General features: G+C 36.8%; 1 protein-coding gene across 2 annotated transcripts in view; it reads right to left on the reverse strand.

The window, feature by feature from the left end:
* AKAP9 (A kinase (PRKA) anchor protein 9) overlaps positions 1-17,148 on the reverse strand; it is a 172,310-nt gene that overhangs the window by 29,024 nt on the left and 126,138 nt on the right. The window contains exons 25-31 of one of the 2 annotated variants that reach the window (XM_011989703.1): positions 16,806-17,038; positions 15,418-15,537; positions 11,810-11,962; positions 11,033-11,137; positions 4,043-4,195; positions 3,184-3,363; positions 920-1,993 (exon numbers count right to left, since the gene is read on the reverse strand). In XM_011989703.1, coding sequence (XP_011845093.1) covers positions 920-1,993; positions 3,184-3,363; positions 4,043-4,195; positions 11,033-11,137; positions 11,810-11,962; positions 15,418-15,537; positions 16,806-17,038 — 2,018 coding nt within the window. Of the gene's footprint in view, positions 1-919; positions 1,994-3,183; positions 3,364-4,042; positions 4,196-11,032; positions 11,138-11,785; positions 11,963-15,417; positions 15,538-16,805; positions 17,039-17,148 lie in introns of both variants that reach the window. The other variant, XM_011989696.1, reaches the window with a different exon arrangement.

Raw genomic sequence — 17,148 nt, forward strand, 5'->3', positions numbered from 1 at the left:
TTTAATGATGATGTTCATGAAATAAACATCACATTTGAAGACTACAAAATACAGTCTGTATCCATTATTTTAGTGATAATAATATGACTACACAATGTTAAGTTAAATTTGGCCTGAGGCTGTCTCTGTATCTTGAGTTCCTATGTAAGGAATTGCAACCTAACTTAGGAGTACGTAAACCTAACTGAGGAGTACGTAAACGGAAAACATTATCTTAAGAGTATAATAAACAGCTACTCTTAGTGAATGACAAGCAGTCAACTGAGCAGACCGGGTCCAAATAAGGTAAACACCTAGCTGTAACTGTACTTTATTTGGTAGTTCTGTCTATAAATATTCACCGGCCACTGTTGCACAAAAGAGATTCGTGAAACTCCTCTGGTTCTGAGTGCTACCCAATTCATGAATCCTTTTTTGTTCAAATAAACTCTCGTAAATTTAGTTTGTCTAGTTTTTCTTTTTCTTTTCTTTTTTTTTTTTTTGAGATGGAGTCTTGCTCTGTTGCCCAGGCTGGAGTGCAGTGGCGTGATCTTGGCTCATGCAAGCTTTGCCTCCTGGGTTCACGCCATTCTCCTGCCTCAGCCTCCCAAGTAACTGTGACTACAGGTGCCCATCACCATGCCCGGCTAATTTTTTGTATTTTTAGTAGAGATGGGGTTTCACCGTGTTAGCCAGGATGGTCTCGCTCTCCTGACCTGGTGATCCACCCACCTCTGCCTCCCAAAGTGCTGGGATTACAGGCGTGAGCCACCGCACCCAGCCTAGTTTTTCTTTTAACAACAGCGTATTTTTTAGAAGTGGTATATTTTTATAAAAATCCTTTTGTATAAACTGCTAGATGTAAACAGAACACCATATTCAGTAAATTAGCAATTAACTTAGGAGTACTTAAGTGAAAATAATCAAATACAAAACCAACCTTGAGAACTTCAAAATCTTGAGGGCTTCTTTTCCTTTCTTTCCCTCCCTGTTTTTTCTCATTGCCCTCCAATAGCTTCTGTAGTTCTAGCAGCCTCTTTTCTTTTTCTAAAACATTTTTTTCTGCAATTTCTACTTGTTCTTTTCCTAAAATCAAACTAGTATGCATTTCAACAAGCTGGCTTTCTAATTCTGATATTCTCAAGGTTAATGCTGATATATTTGACCCTGACTCATCTTCTCTTAGTTGATTTAAATTCTGAATATTTGTTCTTTCAGGTTCTGATGAAATTGTTTGATTATCTTGACAGAACTTTGCATATTCCTGAACTGCCTCAAGTTGGATTTGACTCACAAGAGCAGCAGCCACTTTTTCTTCAAGTATTTTCTGTAGATTTAGAATCTTCTTTTGAAGCATTTCTATTTCAGACTGGCCTTGTTCTTGCATGTCTTTTATTTGTTTATAACACTGGGTAAGTTCTAAGTCCTTTGCACTAACAGTGCTCTCAAGTTGTAGCAACCTTGTTTCCAAATTAATTATGGAACCTTTGCCATTTTCTTCAAAAGATTTGAGGTATGTCTGATTTTCTAAGGATTTAAGAGCATCCTCTGTAAGGACTACTTCCAGTTCAGGTTTGTCTTTGCTCAGATCATCTATGGCCATGTTAACACTTTTCCCTGGTATACTTTGAATCTTTTCCATACTTTCACGTTCTCTCTTTAAGCTGAATAATTCCTGTGTTAGCTGATTCATTTTAAAATTGGTTTCTTTAAGTATATTTTTCGTGAAGGTCATTTCTTCATTAGTGGTTTCTACTTGCTGTTCCAAGGCCAGCTTTTCAGCTATAACCATATCCAATTGATGTTTTAAACTGTCTGCTTCTTCTGGGAGGGAATGAGCATCCACTAGTGTCTTCTGTCCAATATTTGCCAATTCCTGTTGAAGTTTTTCAATCACTTCATTGAGCTGCTCTATTTCTTCTTCTCTATTTCTCTTCACACATTCTTGATCACTCATCAAACATTCTATTTGGGTTTCAAGATCCCTTATCAGTTCATTTTTTTCTTCAATAACCTATTAATGAAAAAGGTAACATACATAATATATATGTATTTATATTTTGAAAATTTTACTTTATTTTAGGGCAAAGAGATGATCACACACAAAAATAATATACTACTTCTCAGACATACTACCTTAATTTCATTATAGATCAATATCTGCCCCATTATATCAAACAAGGCCCAGAAAGTTTTGTTAAGTATAAAGTAATATAAGCTTTTAGTTGCTGATTCCCTATTAGGAAAATAGTCAATATCAATTTCTTAATGGAAAAGGATGAAGTAAGGAAATAAAGGCTACAACTGATGGGACCAAAGGTAATTACCTTACTTAACTCATATTAAATATTAGAATTTATAATAGATTTGGTTAGAATAATATAATAAAATCTAAGTCACAGAGCCTTTCTGAAAAACATTAAAATCCTATGACAATATTAGGAGGGGAGAAAAATACATATAAATTATTAAGCCAATGTGTCTTTGCTTTTTTTTTTTTTTTTTTCTTTTTGAGACAGGGTCTCACTCTGTCACTCAGGCTGGAGTGCAGTGGCATGATCATGGCTCACGGCAGCTGGGACTACAGGTGGTATGCCACCATGTCCAGTTAATTTTCATATTTTTTGTAGAGACAAAGTTTCACCATGTTGCCCAGGCTGGTCTTGAACTCCTGGGCCCAAGCAATCCGCCCACCTAGGTTTCCTAAAGTATAAAGATTACAGGTGTGAGCCACTGTGCCTGGCCACCAACGTATCTTAATAAATTAAAATTAATGAATTAAAAGAGAAGTGGGCCAGGTGTGGTGGCTCATGCCTGTAATCCCAGCACTTTGGGAGGCTGAGGTGGGTGGATCACCTGACATCAGGAGTTAGAGATCAGCCTGGTCAACATGGTGAAACCCCATCTCTATTAAAAATACAAAAATTAGCCAGGTGGGGTGGTGGATGCCTGTAATCCCAGCTACTCAGGAGGCTGAGGCAGGAGAATCGCTTGAACCCAGGAGGCGGAGGTTGTAGTGAGTCGAGGTTGTGCCATTGGACTTCAGCCTGGGCGACAGAGTGAGACTCCGTCTCAAAATAAATGAAATAGAATAAAATAAAATTGGTTTGTTTTTTAAATTCAATGGAGAGCAACATTATAACCATTTGGCCCTTTAAAACTCTGGCTCATATTAATTTCATAATCAATTTTAAATAAGTATACCTTGTTATCTGTCGTAATTTTAAGCTGCTGCTGGAGTTTCATAATTTGTTCATTTAATTGGTCAATTTCTACCTCTTTTTCCTGTATTATTTGGGCAAATTTCCCAAACAGTACATGTTGGTCTTGAGTAGACACAGCATCAGATTCCTTTATGGCAAGTCCCAGTTTCTCCATGTCATCCTAGGAACAAAAATAATTATCACAGTTGGAATAATCATTACACATCATTTTCAGAACATAATTACAAAAGAAAACAGAGCCTATAATGTACAAATGAATACAATCAGAGATACCATATGGTTATTGGAAATCAATAATTCTTAAACTATTTTGATAAATGATCCCAAAATTTTCACTTATGATGAATTCAAATGTTCAGGTTGGGCTGAAAATAAGTTCTATGCAAATGTGTCTGCCTGTTAATGTCCATCTGTTGAGTATTATTTAACAGCTGGATTTACCAAATGCTTAATAAAGCAATATAGGGACCAGGTGTGGTGGCTCACGCCTGTAATCCCAGCACTTTGGGAGGCCAAGGCAGGCAGATCATGAGGTCAGGAGATCAAGAGTGTCCTGGCTAACACGGAGAAACCCCATCTCTACTGAAAATACAAAAATTAGCCGGGCATGGTGGCACATGCCTGTAGTCCCAGTTACTCAGGAGGCTGAGGCAGGAGAATCGCTTGAACCTGGGAGGCAGAGCTTGCAATGAGCCGAGATCACACCATTGCACTCCAGCCTGGGTAACAGAGTGAGACTCAGTCTCAAAAAAAAAAAAAAATAATAATAATAATAATAAAGCAATATAGGACTGAAACTATGACTTATTTACAGATAAAAGTTTTTCTAAACTAATTACCTTAAATAATTTGTTTTCTTGTTCAAGTTCTTGTAGGCGGGTAGTAGATTCCTTTTTCTGTATTTCTAATTGCATATGTAATTGTTGAACTTCTTCATTCTTATTTTCCAGTTCTTCTCTAAACTGTTCTAATTGCTCTTCTAAGTTTGTAATCTTTAATATCAAAATTATCAAAAGAGAAAAGATGTTTATACAAATGTTTATTTATCAAGATAAAATGAAGAGTGTTATATTTGCTTTACAAAGTATGCATGCTTAAAACATGAGTCATAAGAATAAAAGAATGTGGTTTTTCTAAGCCAGGTATAACCTGTGTTACCTGTGTGATTCCTAGACATGCTCAAACTGGCCACCCTTAAACTATCCTATGTAAAGCAGAGAGGAAACCTTCTGAGAAAGGATAAAAGGAGCCATTTCCTATGTAAGTATCTTCTCCTGAAGCAGATAGGAGTCATAGGAGGAAGGGAAAGAATTCACATATTAAATCTTAGTTTATGTTACATTTATTTGCTATCAAAAGGCCTAGTAAAGCTGTAGAATTGTTTTGTTAGCCACCGTATAAGACTGAATGTAGTCCAAAAATATCTAATTAACTCACTAAAAGGCCTGGCTGCCCTGTGGCTTGTTAAGCAGAAGGAAGCCAAGATAGAAACTAAGACCAAGAGATCCTTAGGTCTGATTTACAAAAACCTTAGAGAAAATGAATCACACAATTCAGGAGAAAATTAGATAGCTCCTATAGGTAGGACAACAGAAATTTATTTAATCATTTTGAGGATGGATTATCAATAATGGTAAAGCAACTGCTTTTTGATGGTTAGAGACTGAAATGAATGATGAATATTAAGAATTAGTTATTTGTAGGGGAAAGAGAGAGATCAGACTGTTACTGTGTCTATGTAGAAAGAAGACGACAAAAGAAACTCCATTTTGTTCTGTACTAAGAAAAATTCTTCTGCCTTGAGATGCTGTTAATCTGTAACGCTAGCCCCAACCCTGTGCTTGCAGAAGCATGTGCTGTGTTGACTCAAGGTTTAATGGATTTAGGGCTGTGCAGGATGTGCTTTGTTAAAAATGTGTTTGCGGGCAGTATGCTTGGTAAAACTCATCACCATTCTCCAGTCTCGAGTACCCAGGGACACAATGCACTGTGGAAAGCTGCAGGGACCTCTGCCCAAGAAAGCCTGGGTATTGTCCAAGGTTTCTCCCCACTGAGACAGCCTGAGATATACAGCCTTGTGGGAAGGGAAAGACCTGATGATTCCCCAGCCCGACACCCATGAAGGGTCTGTGCTGAAGAGGATTGGTGAAAGAGGAAGGCCTCTTTGCAGTTGAGATAAGAGGAAGGCATCTGTCTCCTGCTTGTCCCTGGGAATGGAATGTCTTGGTATAAAATCCGATCATACATTCTATTTACTGAGATAGGAGAAAACCGCCTTATGGCTGGACGTGAGACATGCTGGCGGCAATACTGCTCTTTACTGCACTGAGGCGCTTGTGTAAAGTCAAACATAAATCTGGCCTACATGCACATCAAGGCACAGCACCTTTCCTTAAACTTATTTATGACACAGAGACCTTTGCTCACACGTTTTCCTGCTGACCCTCTCCCCACCATTACCCTATAGTCCTGCCACATCCCCCTCATGGAGATAGTAGAGATAGCGATCAATAAATACTAAGGGAACTCAGAGACCAGTGCCGGCGTGGGTCCTCTGTATGCTGAGCGCTGGTCCCCTGGGCCCATTGTTGTTTCTCTATACTTTGTCTCTGTGTCTTATTTCTTTTCTCAGTCTCTCGTCCCACCTGATGAGAAATACCCACAGGTGTGGAGGGGCTGGCCCCCTTCAGTTATTTTTATGTTTAAAAATTGGTTTTGGTTGAGGACAGTAATATTCATTTAGCTCACTGGTTTGTTGCTACTTAATACAAAGTGAATGAATGATTTCCAAATGTGTATTTACCTCATGATCAAAACTGCTGATCAAAAAGCAAACTAAGATGCAGGAGCATCTCTGTTATCTAAGGCAACAGAGCCTGTTCTCAGCAGCACTTAGTGACAAGTGGCTCAGAAAGCAGCCTATAAATCATTTACTGCCTTAGAAACTGAAAGAGGGCATCGCTGATTACACACTAACAAATCACATACTGAGAACCATATTTGAACACTGACAAATCCTTAAAAACCAGTTAGCTTAGTATTTCCTAAACAGTATCAATACTAGTAGTAATAGCCATCACTTGTAAAGAGTTTACTGCTAAGCACTGTACAAAGTGCTTTATATGTATTATTTCTTAAAACCCTGTAACAACCTTATGAGATCTGTTCTGAGTATCCCCATTTTAGAGATGAGGATGGACGTCACAGAGAGGAGTAATTTGCTTTGAGGCCACATGGTAAGTATGTGGAGAAGCCAGCTTTTGAACCTGGGAATTTATCTCTGAATCTTCCACTCTAAACTATCACTTATCCTGCTTCTAATAACTAACGTCTAAGACTTACACTTAAAAATTTTTCTGTAACACTGGTTATTAAACTCAGTAGACACTGAAATACATTTAATGACTGAACATAAATAATTATCAGGTTGTTGGAAACTGTAATGATTGTATCTTCTTCAAAGTGATCTCACATAGTACTTACAACTATTCCTACATTTCTATAACTAATCTGATGACAAGATATTATTTTAAAATCAACACATAAACAGTTATTTAAGTTCAAATTGCTGCCCTACCTCATATGAAATTTCCTTTTTTTATACAACAGTTTATGACCAAACTGTTAACTTTGTGACATGAAGCCTTGCTATTCAAAGTGTGGTCTTAAGAGCAGTAGAGTTGGCATCATGTGGGAGCATGTTGGGTGTGCAAAATGCCATGTCACACCCCAGACTTGTGTTTTATTTTATTTAACTTTTGACTCATTTTACTGTTTTACAGTAATCAGATAGGAAATGAACTCTATTATATATTCCTTTTTAATCTTTTTTAAAAAATTATACTTTAAGTTCTGGGATACATGTGCAGGATGCACAGGTTTATTACATAGGTATACACGTGCCATCGTGGTTTCCTGCACCCATCAATCTGTCATCTACATTAGGTATTTCTCCTAATGCTATCCCCTCCTTAGCCCCTCACCACCTGAAAGGCCCCAGTGTCTGATGTTCCTCTCTCTCTGTCCATGTGTTCTCATTGTTCAGCTCCCACTTATGAGTGAGAACATGTGGTGTTTGGTTTTCTGTTCCCATGTTAGTTTGCTGAGAATGATGGTTTCCAGCTTCATCCATGTCCCTGCAAAGGACATGAACTCATCCTTTTTTATGGCTGCATAGTATTCCATGGTGTATATGTGCCACACTTTCTTTATCCAGTCTATCATTGATGGGCATTTGAGTTGGTTCCAAGTCTTTGCTATCGTGAACAGTGCTGCAATAAACATGTGTGTGCATGTGTCTTTATAGTAGAATGATTTATAATCCTTTGGGTATATACCCAGTAATGGCATTGCTGGGTCAAAAGGTATTTCTGGTTCTAGATCCTTGAGGAATCGCCACACTGTCTTCTACAATGGTTGAACTAATTTACACTCCCACCAACAGTGTAAAGGCATTCCTATTTCTCCACATCCTCTCCAGCATCTGTTGTTTCCTCTTTAATGATCACCATTCTAACTGGCATGAGATGGTATCTCATTGTGGTTTTGATTTGCATTTCTCTAATGACCAGTGATGATGAGCTTTTCTTCATATGTTTGTTGGTCACACAAACGTCTTCTTTTGAGAAGTATCTGTTCAAATCCTTTGTCCACTTTTTGATGGGGTTGTTTTTTTCTTGTAAATTTGTTTAAGTTCTTCATAGATTCTGGATATTAGCCCTTTGTCAGACGGATAGACTGCAAAAATTCTCTCCCATTCGGTAGGTTGCCTGTTCATTCTGATGATAGTTTCTTTTGCTGTGCAGAAGCTCTTTCATTTAATTAGATCCCATTTGTCAATTTTGGTTTTTGTTGTCATTGCTTTGGTTTTTAAGTCATGAAGTCTTTGCCCATGCCTATGTCCTGAATGGTATTGTCTAGGTTTTCTTCTAGGGTTTTTATGGTTTTAGGTCTTAGTCTTTAATCTGTCTGGAGTTAATTTTTGTATAAGACTTGTGTTTTAACAAGATCCCTGGGTGATTCGCATGTGCATTGAAGTTTGAAATGCAGTGGTCTAAAGCACTAACTTTCCTATTCTAAGTAGCTGAAGTTCAGGCATCATATCAGAGACTTCAAGTCCCCCAAATGACACTATGGGACATTCTTTCCTCTTGTTCAGTCAGCCTCTAGTTTAGCACCAGGAGGCTCTCTTATTATTGAGCCTACAACCACCCACAACCAGAAGAACATTAAGATTTAAAAACAGAGGCTGGTAAATATTTGTTTTAATCTTGTTTAATTTATCTAATAATTGAAATTAATATTTGGATTAATTTGCATCTATTTTTTTTTTTTTTTTTTTTTTTTTTTGACGGAGTCTCGCTCTGTCACCGAGGCTGGAGTGCAGTGACAGGATCTTGGCTCACTGCAAGCTCCACCTCCCGGGTTCACACCATTCTCCTGCTTTGGCCTCCCAAGTAGCTGGGACTATAGGCACCCACCACCACGCCTGGCTTTGTTTGTTTGTTCGTTTGTATTTTTAGTAGAGATGGGCTTTCACTCTATTAGCCAGGATGGTCTCGATCTCCTGACCTAGTGATCCGCCCGCCTCAGCCTCGCAAAGTGCTGGGCTTACAGACGTGAGCCACCGCGCCTGGCCTGTTTTCTTTTTTAAAAAGTATTTTTATCTCTTTCAAATGTACATATGTCTCCTTAATTACACAGTAGATTCCTTGATGTCCAGTGCTGGTTTTACAATTGGATACTGGTGCTACACGTACATTAAGAGCTCACTAAATGTTGAATGGCAGTCTTTAATACTTCTCACCAACAAGACAAAACAGGCCCCAATGCTTTGGCAGTATAGTATCACAAGGGCTTCAGACTCACAGAAATCTGAGAGGAACTCCTTTTCAACCACTTAAGGTGTGACCATGATCAAGTTATTTAACCTCTCTTAAGGCTCAGTTTACACATCTGTAAAATGGAGAAAACAGAGCCTGTCCTGGGGAAGAGTGTAAGTATTAATGGTAAAAGGGCATTTAAAATACTTAGTACTGTCTAATTACAGAGGCCAACAAAATTAACTATTATTATTTATTATTGCGAACTGTAAGCTAGATCTCATTAGCTCTACAGAGAGCTAAAACCTATTGAATGTATCTTTTTCTAAAATCCTTCTAATCCTTTCCCTATTTACTACCTCCTCCTATAATTCTAAAACTCCTTTCTTTTGCAGTTTTCTTCTCTTTTTATTCATCCTGCATTTCTAAATTTCTAATAAACTTAAAAAGTGTTTTATACAAATTTAGGCTCTGAGAGTAAAGTATCTCAAATACCATGATACATAGGGACATCTTATTTTTATACTCCATCAGATATCTAAAAGCATTTGCCTAGTTTCTGGGGAAAAAATGCTTAAGAGGTTATTTTCAATAAAAGACACTTTAACTCTATATTCCTGTCTCTCAGTCTCCAGTTACCGGCAGGTGAATGGGTTTTGATAAAGTACTTGTTACTGTTATTAGGGTCAGCTATCAGTTTAACCACTTACTCATTGACTGCTTCTCTCCTTATCTGTAAAAAACATTAGTCAGTTGACAGATGCCCTCTAAAGTTTCTCATAGTTTTGAACAACTCTGATTCTGAGTAAAAGGTAGACAGTTATTAGATACTTAATTCAAGATAGCAGTGCTATATTATATTCAAAAGATAATAAAAATATAAAATCAGTAAGGTTAATCAACTATCCACAGTCAACTATGATTGCTTTGGGTACAGTTTAGAAGGTCTGTCTTTTTAGGTAACATATAATTACTCAGTTTAAGGGAAATCTTTAAATGTTAACTCTTTGAAACACAGAAATAGTTACATATAAACAAAAGTGCTCCCCACCTCCCACAAAAAAATCAAAAATCAAAATAAATAAGAGCCTCTCAGATAAACATTACTCAGTATTATGTGATAGTGAGAAAATAATCCTTCTTATGGAAATGATTTCAACTATAGTCACTTACATAGATGCCTTTTTTCTCCTCTAATCTACAAGTTTTCTGAGCTACAGTTTTAGCTGATATCGAAATCATTCTTATATTTTTCAAAGCAGCTTAAGTTCATAACTATTTGTTAAAATATAGTAAGTGTCCTGAGAATATTAGAGACAAAAATGTAATTTAAAAAATTTTAAACATTTTAAATGATAAGATACAGCTAGACAATGTAGAGTAGGATATGTTTTTAAAAAACTATTTGTAGACAAAGGCTTAAGTAAGTTATACATTAGGAAGCTGAAGTTACCACTGTTCTGAAAGTAAAGTTTTAGTTTTTTGGAAGAAGGGGCAGAGAAACAAAGGAGAACTTTATATAATTGTTTTACTATTAAAGAAATATACTATTACTCTTTTGTTTTAAGAACATATTCTGTATATTGTAAAATAGCACTATAATCTCCCGGGGCAATATAATAATAATAAAAAAAACCACACAGCAAAGCAGCAATAATTCAGTATCTATTCTATGGTTATGAGAAAACGGATATTGCCTTTTGTCCTAACACTACTATGTCTCTCCACCCTCTACACGCCTGCTAAGTTGGCCTTCTTCCTGTTCCTCCGAACTTCGTCCTGCTTCGAGGCCTTTACACTGGCTATTCCATCTGGAGCACTCTTCTTTCCCATCAGCTTACTCACATGTTTACTGCCTTCTTCAAGGTCAGTTTTGGCACTGAGCTGACAAACAGCCTCGACTGTGGTTTTAGATCATAAACTCCATTCAGTTCAAATAATATTTTCAAGGTAACTGATTTAAAATAATTCAAACCACACTGTGTCATTTAAAAATAAACTCCTTACCTCTTTTTCCTTTCTGTCTATGGCATCTCGCTCAGCCTGCAGTTGTACTTCTAGGGACAATTCTGGTTTAGCTTCTACAGCTCCAAACTGTTTTCGGTCTTCTACCTTTAAATATGGAAAAATTTTCTCAAAATTTCATAAACTAAATCCTGATTATCTAGTTTTTTGGTTTTGTTTTGTTTTGTTTTTTTGAGAAGCAGCAATCCTGTTTCTCCAATTAGAAGTAGAAAATGTACTTCTAATTAGCGAATAATTAAAAAGTTGGTCAGGCACAGTGGCTCAAGCCTGTAATCCTGGCACTTGGGAAGCTGAGGCAGGTGGATCACCTGAGGTTGGGAGTTTGAGGCCAGCCTGACCAAAATGGAGAAACCCCATCTCTACTAAAAATACAAAATCAGCTGGGTGTGGTGGCTCATGCCTGTAATCCCAGCAACTTGGGAGGCTGAGACAGAACAATCGCTTGAACTGAGGAGGCGGAGGTAGTGGTGAGCTGAGGTTGCACCATTGCACTCCACACTGGGCAACAAGAGCGAAACTAGGTCTCAAAAAAACAAAACAACAACAACAACAAAAAACTCTTTCCTTCTCAGGACTGACATGCAAGCAATATTTGGAAATAAGAACAAACAGAAATGGTTATGATGTCAACAGAGACATAAACATATTATGTAATAATACCTATAAGAAGTTGACAAATTAAGAGCATTCTTCATTAAAACACTTAATAAAGTTAGCCCAAATAAAATGCCACACCTTTTGAAAAGTATCTGCACTCACAAGTAGCGCCTGCTCCAGTTCTCTTACTCTGAACTCCAGTTTCTCTATTTCTTCATTCCTTTCCTGTATATCCCTTTGAAGCTGCTCTTTAGAGAGCAAAAGCTCACTGCATTTGTCTGTTTTTTCCTTCAGATGATTTGTTAACTGTTCAACCTGAAATATAAGAGGCAAAAAATTTAATTAAAAAAAATTTCAGCAAGCTAGTTAGTATACGTTGAGTTACCTCTCATTTTGGATATCTACAATCCAAAATGCTACAAAATCTGAAACTTTTTTGTTTGTCTGTTTAACAAATGGAGTCTTATTATGTTGCCCAGGCTGGAATGCAGTGGCTATTTACAGGCACGATCATCATGCACTACAGCCTCAAACTCCTGGGCTCAAGCAATCTTGCATCAGCCTCCTGAGTAGCTGGGACTACAGATGCACACCAACAAGCCTAGGTCAAAATCTGAAACATTTTGAGCACTGATATCATGCTCAAAGGAAATGCTCATTGGAGCATTTCACATTTCAAATTAGGCTGCTGGATAGGTAAGTATAATGCAAATATTACAAAATTCAAAATATCTGAAATCTGAAACACTTCTCTCAAGCATTTTAAAGAATACTCAATGCATATAAAACATATCTTCATTTCAAAAATTTTTTTTCCAAAAAGCATTTTTAAATGTTATGCTAATTTCACTTTGTATAAAGATAGCAACTGTTGTCTTCAACAAAGGTGACATTTTACAAGTTGAAAAAATTAAGCAACGCTAGTAGATCACAAATAATATTGCTTTCAAGTAATCCTTTAAAAAAAGTTCTTTCTCTTAAGACTAAGACTTTCTCCACCTAGGAAGAGGGGAAAAATGCATTTTTCATAAGGCTGAATTATCTAATGGCACAACCACACTAAATCCTAATAAAGATGACAAATTTGCAGAGTACTGATTTACTCTTGTATGAGATAAAATGACCTAAATAAATCTTTTATGGACTATATTTTGAAAACAGTCATTGGGAAAGCTTTTTCAATCTATACATTCCATCAGCCCAGGAAAGAGACAAGGATGAAGGGGAGTGAGAGGGATCTGCGCACCTTGAGGGTTTCCCTAAGTGTCTCTAGTCTTCGTTTCTCCTTTAACCAAAATAATGATGTGTGCCAAGACCTATTCCCTAAGAATAATATGGAGATCCCTTCAAGTGAATGGTTCTGTGACAGAAGAATACAGGAAGGATTAGTAGTACTGTAAGGAAAGTGAGGAAGGAAAGCTTACTTTAAAAAAAGCAACATGTGATGGTAAGAAAGTAAAATTCTACCTTTTCTTTTCAGTGAAATATTCTGAGGAAATTATCTAAAAAATGACAGTTATTTCTCAGAACACTAAAAGAATGTAAGCTTAACTATAATTTCAGGTTCAAGGATGATAGCAATAAAGCCACTGATAATGTGCAGTTGGTTTTAAAGAGAAAAAGAAAAAAAAGGAAAAAAAAAAGTTGCTGAGGAGAAACTTTAATAAGTTGATTAAGATTTGGAGTAAGGTAAAAAAAAGGCAACAATGTAGGTACAATAAAATGGTGCAACAGTTAGAAAAAAAAAAAAAATCAAACATGCACATCTTTGTTAGTTTCTTAAAAGTTTCATGAGTGAAGCAGGCCAACCTTTCAAGTAAAAGAAAACGACATAATAGGAAATGACAGGTTAAATATTCTTTGAACTACAATAAATGACTACTTTTTTTTTTTTTTGAGACGCAGTCTCGCTCTGTCGCCCAGGCTGGAGTGCAGTGGCTCGATCTCGGCTCACTGCAAGCTCCGCCTCCCGGGTTCACGCCATTCTCCTGCCTCAGCCTCCCAAGTAGCTGGGACTACAGGAACCTGCCACCATGCCCAGCTAATTTTTTGTATTTTTTTATTAGAGATGGGGTTTCACCGTGTTAGCCAGGATGGTCTCGATCTCCTGACCTTGTGATCCGCCCGCCTCGGCCTTCCAAAGTGTTGGGATTACAGGCTTGAGCCACCGCGCCCGGTCCCTAAATGACTATTTTTTAAAAGCCGAAAATATGTTTGTCAGAAGTGGGGCAATAACTAGAAACTGTGGAGACTGATAACTTTTGTACTACTCTAGTAGATAACATTTTATTACAAGGAGTTTATAGGCACTCTGTACTTCTTTGATTTTCTTTTAAGAGAAATGAAATCCACTAAACTGTTCAGAAATTACATTCAAAATAAAAATTGTTTTCAGAAATAATACTAAAGTGTTCACTATGTGCCAGCTCAACACTCCTATGATGTGGGTGCTATTATGATCTCTATTTTAGAAATGAATTAACAGAGATTTCAGAGGTTAACTGACGTAGTTATTGTCATTACCTAGTAAATGGCAGAGCCATGATACAAACTGGGATTGCCTTACGCTAAACACAATGTCTTTATCACCATGATAAGCCATCTTTAGGTATTCATACAATGAATCCTCTCTCATTTATGTAGCATTCATTTGGTAAATGTGGAGTTTTGACTATGTTTCTATGAGGAAAATAGGTAGTTGGGGTGAAAAAGGAGAAGCAGGAGACTGGTTAAGAGGCTACCACAGGGATCCAGGCAAACAAATGACAACTGGGATTTAGGAGGATGAACAAAAGTGCAAAGAACAGAAAGATGTAGTGCAATCTGACCCATCAATGTGTTGGAAGTAGGGGTTGAGAAAAAGAGGGGAATCAAGGCTGATTCTAGTTCTCAGCAATGGGGCAGGTTAGAAGGAACAGAATTTACTGAGATGAAGAAGGAAAATGTTTTATGCTTGTCTTTCTCTGGTTGTGGCTAATCAGGAATCAAGACTCTCTTCTGGACATGTTAATTTTGAGACATCTAAGCAGAGACAGAGTAGGCACTGGATATCCAATTCTGGAGCTTAACAGAGATGTCACAGATGAAAATACAGACGTGGAGTCATTTATATACGACTGCCTGGGAAGAGGCTACAAATAGGAAATAAGAAGAGGCCCAAGTGTAAGTTTTGGGGCACTCCATCATTTATGTTGGGTAGGAAAAGGAGAAACAAAGACTAGAGGAGAGAGACCAGCAGAGTAGGTGTGTCACAGAAACCAAGAGAAGGAAGTATTTATGGCAGAAGGCTGCAATAAATGCCTCTGAATGGTTGAGTAGGATGGAGACAGAGTTGGATATTAGCTATAGCCGTCAGGCTCTGGGTCACCTTCACAAGAACAATTTAAATGGAGTAGAAAGTATAACCCTACTGAGAAACAAGGGTTGGATACTTCACTGGAGTGGACTAATAACAGAATAGGAAATGGGAAAGTAAAGAGTGAACAGAGATAACTCTTTTGGTCACTTTTGTTAGGAATGGGAATAAAGAAATTGTAAAACAGAGTTTATTTAATTGGGAAAGACATAAGCAGATGGAAATTATTCCAAATTTCAATACCAACAATTTTTAGGGTTAATTACCTTCTCTTGCTTAAGTAATATTAAGTTTTCTGATTTTGAAGATTTACATACAACAGAAAGAATCCACTTTTAAGTTTTTAATGATATGCATCTTATTTTACACTTGATACAAATTACTGTAAAGTGGGCAATGTCAGTAAAGTTCTTACCTCTCTAGTTTGATGTTCACTGATAGGCTGGAATCGAGGAACAACCTTAAGCTGCTGTTCTAGTTTCTGTATTTCCTGTTGGAATACGTCTCTCTCATGTTCTCTATCAATGGCTTGCTCCTAAAAGTTTAATAATAATAATAATGACAGTAGCTGAAGAACAGTATTTAGTGAAGCTATTGTTTCTTACTTCCCCTTTAGATACATGTTAGTTTTGTTTGAAGACAAAGGACTGATGACCATGGAATATCCCAAACCACAAAAATTTTAAAAGATAACATTTAATTTTAATTAATTAATTTATTTTTTGAGATGGAGTCTCGCTCTGCCGCCCAGGCTGGAGTGCAGTGGTGCAAACTTGGCTCACTGAAAGCTCCGCCTCCCGGGTTCACGCCATTCTCCTGCCTCAGCCTCCTGATGGCACCCGCCATCACGCCCGGCTAATTTTTTTTTGTATTTTTTAGTAGAGACGGGGTTTCACCGTGTTAGACAGGATGGTCTCAATCTCCTGACCTCATGATCTGCCTGCCTCGGCCTCCCAAAGTGCTGGGATTACAGATGTGAGCCACCGCACCCAGCCAACATTTTATTTTTTATATGCCATATAACCTATTTGGGCTCCTCAACAAAACTTCAAGTATTAGTATCTAAATATTATTTGAAGTACATTTCTTTTTTTATTCAAGTAATATTAAATACAGGATGAAAAAATATTCACCTTAAAATGAATTTCCTTTTTTGGAACAAAGGAGGAATTCCACTGTTAGTTTAGCCATTAAACAAAATAAATAAAACAAATTGTTTGGAAAATCAGTTTCTTGAATCCTAATCTAGGTTTTATGCCTAAAGTTATAAAATGAGTAAGAATCTGATTCTCTGATCTATGAAAAGAATATCAGGTTTAAGTGAAATCTCAAAGGAAAAAAAAATGTGAAATTAGAGATTTAACATCTTTTTGGAAGAGAGTAATGGCAGCATGACCACTGTTCCAGGCCCATTTCCAAGGCCACACTGTTACCTGTGTGTATCTTTTACAGGTGAAACAGTGGTGGCCCATTATCTCTTTGCCTATCTTACCCTGTGGTTAAATAAAAAACTAGAATAAGCTTCTGATCTGAATTTGGAAACGTAAACTAGTGGGGCTTATTCATAATTTTTATTATGTATAATTCAATACATAATAAAATGTACTGATTTTAATTCTGAGTGCTGTATAATAAAAATTAATGATTGGAATAGTACTTTTTGATCAATTAGCAGAATCGACACCTAATAAAACATTGAAAAACTAATTCAACAGTCTTTTCATGATTTAAAATTCATAGCCTAGTATACTAGCAAAGAACATTCTACTGAGAAAAATCAATATTCAACTTGAGAATACTTACATCTAAAAATTTTCTCATTTTTTCTAACTGCTTTTCCAATGCTTGGTTTTGCTGTCTTAAATCCATTAGTTCAGCATTTTTTTCTTGTTCCAGCTCTATAAACCTACTGACTTGTTCTTCCACATCTATTTCTAGAGCTTTCACTTGTTTTTGAAGGTCATCACGTACTTTTTCAGCTTGACATTGTACTTCTAGTTTTTCCTTCATTAATTTTTCTGTCTCCTGTAGTAATTCTGTACATTAATACAAAGTATACTGAATTAAATCATATTTAATGATGTTATGATAATGAAATCCCTGATAACTATGTCCAAATTTTACCTTCATGAAATAAAAGGCTGAG

The sequence above is a fragment of the Mandrillus leucophaeus genome, unplaced genomic scaffold (assembly GCF_000951045.1).
Source record: "Mandrillus leucophaeus isolate KB7577 unplaced genomic scaffold, Mleu.le_1.0 Scaffold1098, whole genome shotgun sequence".
Lineage (NCBI taxonomy): Eukaryota > Metazoa > Chordata > Mammalia > Primates > Cercopithecidae > Mandrillus > Mandrillus leucophaeus.